We start from the raw sequence: 10,795 nt of genomic DNA, 5'->3' as shown, positions 1-10,795 counted from the left end.
ATGTTTTGCCTATGCCGAGACCGGTTTGGCTCAGTGGATAGAGCGTCAGCCTGCAGACTGGAAGGTCCCGGGTTCGATTCCGGTTAGGGGCATGTGCCTTGGTTGCGGGCACATCCCCAGTGGGAGGTGTGCAGGAGGCAGCTGATCGATGTTTCTAACTCTCTATCTCTCTCCCTTCCTCTCTGTAAAAAATTAATAAAATACATTAAAAAAAAAAGAGTCTCAAAAAAAAAGAATGTTTTGCCTGGCCAGTGTGGCTCAGTGGTTGAACTCAACTTATGAACCAGGAGGTCATGGTTGATTCCTAGTCAGGGCACATGCCTGGGTAGCAGGTTCAATCCCCGGTGTGGGGCGTGCAGGAGGCAGCCGATCAATGATTCTCTCTCTCCATTGATGTTTCTGTCTCCCTCTCCCTTCCTCTATGAAATCAATAAAAACAGTTATTTTTTAAAAGGAATTTTTAAAAAATATATTTCTTTATTGATTTTAGAGAAGAAGAGAGATGGAGAGAGATAGAAACATCAATGATGAGAGAGGATCATTGATTGGCTGCCTCCTGCACACACCCCCGCTGGGGATCAAGCAGCAACCCAGGCATGTGCCCTTGGCCAGAATTGAACCTGGGACCCTTCAGTCCGCAGGCTGACGCTCTATCCACTGAGCCAAGCCGGCTAGGGCTAAAAGGAATTTTTAAATCGCCTACTTCCCCTACCTGCCCAGACCCTCCATATTTGACACTGGCGTTCTAGGAAGAGGCACCTGTTTCCTCGGTGGCTTCGAGGACTCTGTGTGTGTCACTGTAAACCCCGACGGACGTGCTGCCGATCAGAGGGCCCCTCCGAGGGCAAGAGCCTTCCTAACCTCAGTGGGGTGTTCAGAGTGTCTCCCTGACCTGAACCCCACTTCCCAGAGAGCAGCCCAGAGCCCACCCACGGCCTTCCCCCTGAGAGACAGGGCCCCCACACTCTGGCTGCCGAGGCCTGGGGTGCTGTCCTGACTGCACTGGGGAGAAGCCAGGAGTGGGAGCCCATGCTCCAGGGTCCTGTCTCTGCCATGTGATCATAACAGTCATTGAAGCCCCCGGTTTTCAGTGATTGAGTGAAGGAGCCAAGAGATCACCCCCCCGCCCCCCTCAGGTCTGTCTATCTCCTCAGCCAGGCCCGACCCTGCGGGAGTCATTTTCCCTCTTGGACACCAGCCTCTTTGTGTGCAAAGCAGAGCTGACAACAAAATATATCAACGCCCTCAGTTATACAAGGAAGTGTCCAGCGAGTACACACTCCTAACTGTAATCAGTGTGGCCGCTTCCAGCACCCATTCCCCCGGGGCCCAGCGTCCTTACCCACCCTCTTCCCTGCCCAGGGGCACCTCCCCTTTCTCTGCTCCCGGGACCTGCACGCTCCCTCGCATGAGGCATCAGGACGCTGGCGCAGGTGCATAATCAACACTTTAATCATTTCAAAGGTCGGCTTTGAGCAGCCCTGCAGGGTCCTCGCCAGCTGCCGGCTCTGGGGCCGCCGCCTTGACAGGGGACCCGAGAGCTGGGTTCAAGGCTTAGCCCCTGGGCTGCACCGGGCTCCTGGTAGGACCCATCCCCATAGCGGCTGGTACTCACACGGCCAGCGGCCAGCGGGCTTCTTGTGCTAAGGGGTCTGAGATGCTGCATGCCCTTCAGGCCATGAGTGCCCTTCGTGGGCTGCCCTCAGGGCCAGGCTGGGCCAGACCCAGCAGACGGACATCCCGGGGAGGGAGCCTGGCTCCCTACTCCCAGGTGGGCAGTGGCTTAGGAGCCTTGCAGGGGTGGTGGCTGGCTGATCCGGGGACATTGCTCCAAGAGCACACGAGGCGGCGGCAGGGCCAGGCACATGCCTGTTACAGGGCGGTCTGGACGGAAGAGGGTAGAGGTGCAGAGATTGTTCGAGTTGGCCAGGGGAGGTGAGCTGGGGGTTACCAGGTAACCAGCCTCAGCTCGATGGTCTCTCCATCCTTGGGTCTGTAGTCAGCAATACCTGCCGAGACAGGTGGAGCAGGGGTGTTAACAGGGCCAAGCACCCCCCCCCCCGCCCCGCCCCATCTCATCTCCTGGACCTCCAGCTGAGGTCAGGGTCCGTCAGATCTGCTCAGGGCTTGGTGTCCAGAGCCAGGTGACCCTCTGAACTCAGCTGTGACCTAGGGTCCCTGAGCCCCACAGCCTCATTTTGCAGTGGGGCAGCCCCCAGAAGGTGGGGGTAGGGGGAAGCACACTGGATAACCAACGCGAGGTGAGAGGAACCAGGGACCCTGACAGCGCCCGGTGGGCATGGTCTCCACCGTACCCGAGGGGCTGCCAGGAAGAGGGACTTGCTCGCTGGGGTCTGGAGGGAGAGCCAGGACCACCAGGCAAGACTCCCAGGAGCCAGCCTCCACTCACGGGAGACAACCCAGGCTCCAGGGCCAAGCCCCAGCTCTGTCACTCACTATGGGCGTGGCTTTGGCCAGATTGTTTAACCGCCGTGAGTGCTGGGGTCCCATTTCTGAAAGAGGGGTAATGAAGACATTGATAACGGGGCCCTCCCTCTTCCTATGGGGGTGGGCTTCCTGCTGCACTGGAGGGCCAAGGGGTGGGAGGTGGAGGACTGAGTCCACTGGGCCCTCCCCCGGGGCTACATCCTTCGGTCCTTATCAGTGACAGCGGCCGGATCTGGAGGCTTCCTCTGCTACCCCTTCCTTTAATTATCCATCTGTTCAGAAGCCAGGCAGGGAAGGAGAACGCTTCTCCTGGGGTTCCCCCAGAAAGTCCCCATCTTCCATAAAGCACTTGGCCCAGAGGGTGGGACATGGTAAGCGCTGAATGGAAGTCCCGGGTAGCAGGAGCAGGGACAGATGGCCTTTAAGAGTCTGTCTACACCCCTATGTTCATAGCAGCACAATTCACCATAGCTAAGACTTGGAAACAGTCTAAGTGCCCATCAGCAGATGAGTGGATTAGAAAACTGTGGTACATCTACACAATGGAATACTACACCGCTATAAAAAAAAAAAGAAGAGACTTTTACCATTTGCAACAGCACAGATGGAACTGGGGAGCATTATGCTAAGCGAAATAAGCCAGTCGGAGAAACAGAGAAAGATAAATATCACATGATCTCACTCAGGTGTGGGATGTAATGACCAACATAAACGGATGAAGAAAAGTGGATCCAGAGACAGGGTAGCACTGAGCAGACCATCCGGCCTCGGAGGGAAGGCGGGGTGGGGGTGGGGAGTTAGAGATCAACCAAAGGACTTGTATGCATGCATATTAGCCTGACCAATGGACACAGACACTGGTGGGGGCTTGTTCTCGGGGGTGGGAGTGGCGGGGGGGGAGTCAATCGGGGAAAGAAGGAGACATGTAATATTTCAAACAATTTAAAAGAAGAGTCTCTCTGGTGGCTGGCCTGCTGCACAAGGATGCTCATGACAGTTTGGGGCAGAAGATGTAAAATTGGAGACAACCTAGCGGTCCACGGATCCCTCTCCATGCCCCCCTTTCTTCCTTCCTTCCTTTCTTTCTTTTTTTTCTTTCTTTCTTTCTTTCTTTCTTTCTTTTTTGTTTTTTGTTAATTCTCACTGGAGGATATATTTTCCATGATTTTTAGTGAAAGTGGAAGAGGGAAAGACAGAGAGAAACATCGACGTGAAAGAAACACATTGATGGGTTGCCTCCTGCACACGCTCCGACCAGGGCCCGGGCCGGGAGGAGCCTGCAAGCTTGAGCATCAATGGTTATGTGAGGCTGGGGCCCAGGAAGGTTTGAGCGAAAGCTGGGATGAGTTGTCAAAGCCTCACTTTTTCGACAGGGCTGGTGTGGGGGCCACACCCAGAGGTGGCCGGCCACCAGACTCACCTTGCTGCAGCGGGGTGTCGGGGGCTCGGATCAGCTGCCAGAACTCACGCTCTCCTACGTCTTTCCCCATCACGGAGGTCAGGTAGGGGCCCGACAAGCAGGCCTGGGTTCCATACCTACCAAAGGGACAGGCAACGAGGGAGAAAAGGTGACCTTGGCTCCCAGAGACCCAAGGGCAGACGTAGGAACTCAGGGCCGGGGCTAGCCAAACCCTTCCTGGCCACCGTGTCATGGGTCTCACCTCCACCCCTCCTCTCCAGCCCCGCTGTCACTGCCCATCAAGGTGTCTTCATCCCCTCTGTGCTGACCATGACCATGGCCTGCAGGAAGGGCACCTATTATACTATCAACCCAGCATCTGGGCCCTCTCTGAGGAGTGATGTCGAAGGGGAGAGAATCCGAAGCTGCCAGCATCACACATAAAATGCCAGTGAGAGAGGGTGGAGCCAATGTGCAGAGAGATCCGGAACATGGGGGACAGAGGCACACGGTGGTAGCACTGGGTCCCTGGTTCTGGAAGTGTCTGTGGCTCAGGGGCACTCCCTCCTCCAGTGGCTGGGTTGCTGAGTCTTCTCTCTGACTCTACATACGTCATGCTCCTCATTATCAGAGAGCACTGGAGTTAAGATTTATTTTTTTTTCAAAAAAAAAAATTTTATTGATATTTCACAGAGAGGAAGGGAGAGGGATAGAAAGCTAGAAACATCAATGAGAGAGAAACATCGATCAGCTGCCTCCTGCACACCTCCCACTGGGGATGTGCCCGCAACCAAGGTACATGCCCTTGACCGGAATCGAACCCGGGACCTTTCAGTCCGCAGGCCGATGCTCTATCCACTGAGCCAAACCAGTTTCGGCTTTTAAATATATTTGTATTGATTTCAGAGAGGAAGGGAGAGGGAGAGAGAGAGAGAGAGAAACATCCATGATGAGAATCATTCATCGGCTGCCTCCTGCATACCCCCCTCTGGGGATTCAGCCCACAACCCAGACATGTGCTCTTGACCAGAATCAAACCCGGGACCCTTTAGTAGTCCACAGGCTGACACTCTATTCACTGAGCCAAACCAGCTAGGGCTGGAGTTAGATTTCTGGTCCTCGCAACCAAGAACCTCCTTACTCACACCCCCTCTCCCAGCTCCTCGCCTCCAACTTTGCATTTCACCAACCCATCTGGGTGCCACAGCCAAAGGACCCTCTGACAATTCCATGTCCCTCCTCTCTCCAAAAGGCTGATCAATGCTTTGGGTCTTAGAGAAGGGGCGGTTTATAATTTTAAGAAACAGAAACCCATTCAGGGTGACTTAAGCAAAGGGAAAGTAATGTTTTAGGGGGTGTCACGAAGCAGCCCCCTTTCCCAGTCATCCCCTAACTCTGTGGGGCCACATGGTCCCTAACATTGTGTGGGGGGTCACCTGGCTGCTCAGAGCACTTCCCTCTGCACACTGTTTTCCTCTTCTCTCTCTCTCTGTCTCTGTCTGTCTCTCTGGCCTGAAATTTCCTAGGTCCAGATGACCCCAGGCCTCTAGTAATGTATAAGAGCTAACCAAAATGTGTCACTCCCCATCCATTCATCCATTCATGCGGTGGGCCCTCCCTGTCTGTTGGGAAATCCAACTGGGGACAGAAACAGGGGCCCTCTCACACTGAGGCACATCTTTCTAGAAGAGAAGTCTGGGGTCTGGGTGACTTGATGGAAGGCACTCAGCTTCTCTGGGCCAGATTCCCCACTGGTAACATGAGAAGCACCCCCATCTTATTTAGGCGTGACCCCGTTTCAGGGATGTGGGGTCGGGTGGGGTGAGGGCCGGGAGGTGGTGGGGGGGTCTCACATGAATCCTCCGAGCTCCTGGGCCTTCATCAGGACATCTTCCAAGGAGGACCCAGCAGGCACTGAGATGGAGTGTCTGTAGGGTGGCCAGACACTGGGGACCTTCAGCATCACATGGATGAACTCTGGGACTTGCATCAGCGTGGGGGTCGCCGTAGCTGGCTCCAACATGACTGTACTCGGGAGAGAGGAAGTGTCAGCTGGGGTGAGGGCAGGGGGCCTGGGTGTTAGCTCTCCTTTCTTCGCTTGAAGACCTTGGGACCTACCAGGACTTCCTCCTTCCTTATGGTCCCATCTCCATCAACACCACCACCGCCTGCTCAGCCGAAAACTGGCTGCCATCCCAGGCCACCCCTGTACCTTAGCCCCCATGTCCCCAGCCACCCAAGATCAGGCCCCTCAATGGTTTCTCTGCCTCCAGTATCCCCCCTCCCACCAACCTGCTACACAGCACCCAGAGGGCTCTCTCTAGAATCTGCGTTTGCTCAGATCGCTCCCCTGTCCTCTCTGAGGGTCTCCTCTCCTTTGCATTCTCCTGCCTGCCACTCCAGTCCATTCTCCCAGGCCCCACTCTTCACCCCAATCCCAGTCTTTGCACCTCTGTGCCTTTGCTCCTGTTGCCTCTTCTCTTCTCTGCCCTCCCTTTCCTCTTCTCCACCTGCAAATCCCACTCACCAACTAAATCCCTCTCCCAAAGGAAGCCCTGACTCAGGCTGCTCATTGGGAGTCATTATCTATAAATATAAAATCCTAAGCGACCAAACAACGAAATGACCGAACGACCAGTCGCTATGACACGCACTGACCACAAGGGGGCAGACGCTCAATGCAGGAGCTGCCCCCTGGTGGTCAGTGCGCTCCCACAGCCAGCCTCCTGCATCCAGCCAACCTCCCGAAGTCCCTCCGTCCCCCGCCCCCCCCAGCCAGCTGGCCCTGATCGGCCCCAATCGCCAGCCAGGCCGAGGGACCCCACCCGTGCACAAATTCGTGCACCAGGCCTCTAGTAATGTATAAGAGCTAACCAAAACGTGTCACTCCCCATCCATTCATTCACTCACTCACTGAAACATTTATCACAGAAGGACTGGAGATTCCTGGCCTGCCCAGAGCTCTCCATTTGGTGTCTCCCTCCCTACACTGTGAGCTGTTAGAAGCTGTGACCACATCTTCGCTGCCAGTGTGTCCCACGCACACCCACAAACCCGTGTTGACCCAACAAATCGGGACCAAACAACCGCCCCTCACTGGGCCACGCAGACTTCCGGGAGCGCCCTGCAGACTGAAAACAGCTGAGCTCCCATGAGAGGCGTGGCTACTACCTCTTGGTGCCAGGCAGTCCGGGGAGATGAGATCCACATAGCTCTTGTGATTCAGGACAGGCAGCAGCTGGGAAATCATGAGGGCATTCTGGAAGGCCCCGTCTTGCAGGCTGGCCAACAGAGCGGCCCTCGCGTTGAGGCATGCTGTGCCCAACTCCGTCCCGGGCATAGGGGAGGTCATCAGCAGCTGGGGGAGAGAAGGAGGAGGCGGATCAGCCAGCAGGGAGAAGCCAGGTCTCCCGGCACCTGACGAGCCGGCCTCCCACCAGCCACCAGGTGGACCACAGTCCCAGAGCCTCTGTCCCACCTGCAGCGCCAGAGGGGTGCTGTAGACATTCCCAAAGTAGCCCTCGGGGGTCTGGGACCTCAGGACCTTCTCCTGCGCTGTCCTGATGGCCAGGGTGATCCGGTGTCTCAGATCGGAGTTGAGGTTGGAGCGCTCCAGACAGGTGAAGGCCAAGCCCGCTATGGCCACTGTGTCTGCAGGGGACAGAGCCGATTGGAGCTGGGGTCAGGATCCCAGACCAACTCCAACGCTGGTCACAGTCGCTGCACTACATACAAGCCCTCGCTGTTTTGCTCCTAATGGACTCGATAAGCACGGGTCCCAAGGAAAGGTGAGCAGGGGGCCCAAGGAAAGGTGAGCAGGGGGCCCAAAGGGGTGGAGGCCTTCAGTTGGGGCTGGGGGCTGGAGGAACACCAGCCTGGCCTAGCGGGGTCCGGCCCACTCACCCACAGAGAGGTGGCCCTGGTGGAGATGGTGGTCATGTTCCACGGCATAGAGGAGCTTGCCAACCACGCTGTCATGGACCCGCTTCTGGTGGACACACAGGGCCAGGATGCTCAGGCCGTACTGGTAGTAGCTGGTGTGGGGGTGGCCCTTGTGATCGTGCCCTGAGAGGGGAACACCAAGGGGTGAGGGTGGCACCCCAGGCCTGAGGGGCTGCCTCTCTCCATCCCCTCCCAGCAACCAGCCCCACCAGCACACAGGACCCTGGGCCTATACTTTCCAACACCCCCCCGCCCTGAGTCATGGGATCCTTTATCCCTTCAACCCAGGCTCGCTGAGGCCCCAGGAAGCGTCAGGCACTGTGCTTGGACGTATAATGCGGTGACAACAGGCAGGCGCCCTGCGGCTGGGGCCTCCGACTAACAAAATCCACACTCAGGGGAACACGATCAGAACTGAGATGTGGACGAGGTCCGAGGGGCGGGGGAACAGAGGTCCTTGAGTATCTGGGGAGTCAGGGCAGGAGTCTCCAAGGAGGTGATGCTGGGAGGGGAGGTGGGAGAGAGCTAGAGACGGGGGAGCCTTCCAGATACAGGGAACATATATGGAGACCCAGATTTGGGAGCTGAGACAAGGCCAGTGTGGCTGGAGCCCATGGAGTGGCTGAGCCAGAGAGTGGGCGGGCAGAGCCGGGAGAGCAAAAAATGGCAGACAGACTGGGCCTGTGGGCTGTGAACACAGCAGTGAGCAAGCCCCTGCAGGGTGTAAGTGGCACCAAAAGATCAGATTGATATTTAAAATGCTCGCTCTGTGCCCTAGCCGGTGTGGCTAAGTGGATAGAGCGTCGGCCTGCGGACTGAAGGGTCCCGGGTTCGGATTCCGGTCAAGGGCATGTACCTTGGTTGCAAGCACATCCCCAGTAGGGGGTGTGCAGGAGGCGGCTGATCGATGTTTCTCTCTCATCAATGTTTCTAACTCTCTCTCCCTCTCCCTTCCTCTCTGTAAAAATCAATAAAATATATTAAAAAATAAAATAAAATGCTCGCTCTGTGTGTGCCGGGTCAAGTCCGGAGGAGGAAAGTTAGCAGAAAGAGGATGAGGAGTAACTAAGAAGAAGGCTGTGTTGTTGCCCCAGAGGTGGATAGTCAGGTCAATCTCGGTGGCTGAGCAGCAAAACTTGACGACCGAGGGCGTGTGGAGTGCAGGAAAGGCTTGATCAAGGAAGGCTACCGGGGCGGGCCCACGCCTCTAAGTGGATAGTGAGGTAAGGAGAACGGCGGGCAGGAGCGAGGCCTGGAGAGAAAGCCCGCCGTTCGGATGAGCCCACCCCTGGCAGACTGCGCCCCCTCACCAATGGACCTCTTCTCATCCTCCAGGAACCGCTTCAGCTGGGAGACCAGCCTGTCCCCCTTGTGGCCTCCGATAAACTCGCAGTTGGCCTTGAGAGCCAGCATGTAGAGAGCCAGCTGGCCCATGGAGGGCTTGACCTGGAGGTCGCTGTTGTCATCGCTGGGGATAAGCCTAGGACAAAGTCAGTTAGCAACACTTCCAGGAGAAAATGCCACCAGGTAAGCCTGGCTTGGGGTGCCGCCCGCTCCCCACCAACATCACAAAGTGGGAAAAAAATACCAGCAGTGGGAAAACTTGCTAGAACCTTCCCCCAAACAGATATAATCAGTCAGGTAAGCTGGGAGGTGGATGCCACACATATTGCATAAAGGTGAAAAATTAAACTCAAGGACAAACTCTGAGGGTTCTCCCATCCAAATGGCCTGAGCTTGCCCCGCCATGTTGGTCACCCTTCGCCCATGTATCTTCCCTTCCTTTCTTCTCCCTGCCCTGCATCTACTTCTCAAGATGGAGTCCAAGAAGGAGATGCTCCATGGTGCTCCTGATCCTTCATCTCTCATTCAAACTCCCACACTGGACCTCAGAACAGGCCTCCCTTAATCCCCTAGAAAGGGAGCACAGCGTCAGATGCTGCTTCTGAGCTCAGTTTGGAAGAGTGTGTGGTCATGGATTAGTGATGTCTGTCCCAGGCATGGAATAGGAGCACAGACACAGATGCTGCTTCTGAGCTCAGTGTGGTCATGGATTAGTGATGTCTGCCCCAGGCATGTAGGAGCACAGACACAGATGCTGCTTCTGAGCTCAGTGTGGTCATGGATTAGTGATGTCTGCCCCAGGCATGGAATAGAAGCACAGACACAGATGCTGCTTCTGAGCTCAGTGTGGAGAAAGAGTGTGGTCATGGATTAGTGATGTCTGCCTCAGGTCCAGGAGGGTGCAGAAGCAGCACAAGGACCCTGTATTGGCATCTCCAGTCTAGTCAAACCAATTCCATTTAACAGACGGAAAAAGGCGCAAGGGCGGTAAAACTTATCTAAGGTCTCCCAAGCGATCAGTGACAGGCCCGAACCAGCACGCAGGTCTCCGTCTCTTAGGATATGGAGGAAGACGGGGGGAAAGAGAAGCGAGAGCATGGCACTACCTCAGGAGGCTCTGCTGGTAATCGACCTTGAGGCTGTGTAGGTAGAGGGCCTCCTTGGTGCTGGCCTCCATGCTGGAGAGGCGCAGGCCCACGTAGATACTGGGGGTTCAGGTGCTCCAGAGAGAGTTGGTCCATCCAGGGCAAGAGGCTCTGGCCGAGACTCTGCACCAGGCTGCTGTCCACCTCGGGTATGTCTTAAGAAAGAGAACAGGCCACGTGAGGTCGCAGGGGCAGGCCACTGCTTTTACCTCACCAGGGCCTCCTCCTAGGAATACATGTCCCCACTCCACCTCCACCAAACACACCCTGCTCTAATGGGGGAAATCTGGCATAAAAAAAGGCAGAGCGGTAAAGAGTAGAAAGCAGGTTATCCCCAAACAGCGGTTGGCGTGGCCAGGCAAGGGTGGTAGGTCGAGGACAGAGGAAGCTGGTTGCCAGGCATCTACTCTGCCCATCAGGAGTGACAGAGAGACTGGAGGCCAAGCCATGTGGGGTGCCCCCCGGGCACCATACCTGACCTCATCTGGTCCTCACGCCAGCCCCTTGATGAAGGGAC

At 56.1% G+C, this 10,795-nt stretch overlaps 1 protein-coding gene across 1 annotated transcript in view; it reads right to left on the bottom strand.

Moving 5' to 3' along the window:
* Positions 1–1,436: 1,436 nt before the first annotated feature.
* The window catches only part of TCN2 (transcobalamin 2), a 12,198-nt gene continuing 2,839 nt past the window's right edge, over positions 1,437–10,795 (bottom strand). Inside the window, 9 exon segments of the mRNA XM_080649687.1 lie at positions 1,437–2,009; positions 3,869–3,984; positions 5,701–5,872; positions 7,019–7,205; positions 7,326–7,498; positions 7,751–7,912; positions 9,100–9,269; positions 10,240–10,343; positions 10,345–10,433. Of these exon segments, the coding sequence (XP_080505813.1) occupies positions 1,948–2,009; positions 3,869–3,984; positions 5,701–5,872; positions 7,019–7,205; positions 7,326–7,498; positions 7,751–7,912; positions 9,100–9,269; positions 10,240–10,343; positions 10,345–10,433 (1,235 nt within the window). The 3' untranslated portion in view covers positions 1,437–1,947.

Source organism: Plecotus auritus (genome assembly GCF_963455305.1).
Source record: "Plecotus auritus genome assembly, chromosome: 13".
Classification (NCBI taxonomy): domain Eukaryota; kingdom Metazoa; phylum Chordata; class Mammalia; order Chiroptera; family Vespertilionidae; genus Plecotus; species Plecotus auritus.
Note: the sequence above shows the minus strand (reverse complement) of the source record. Positions and strands in the feature narration are given on the sequence as shown.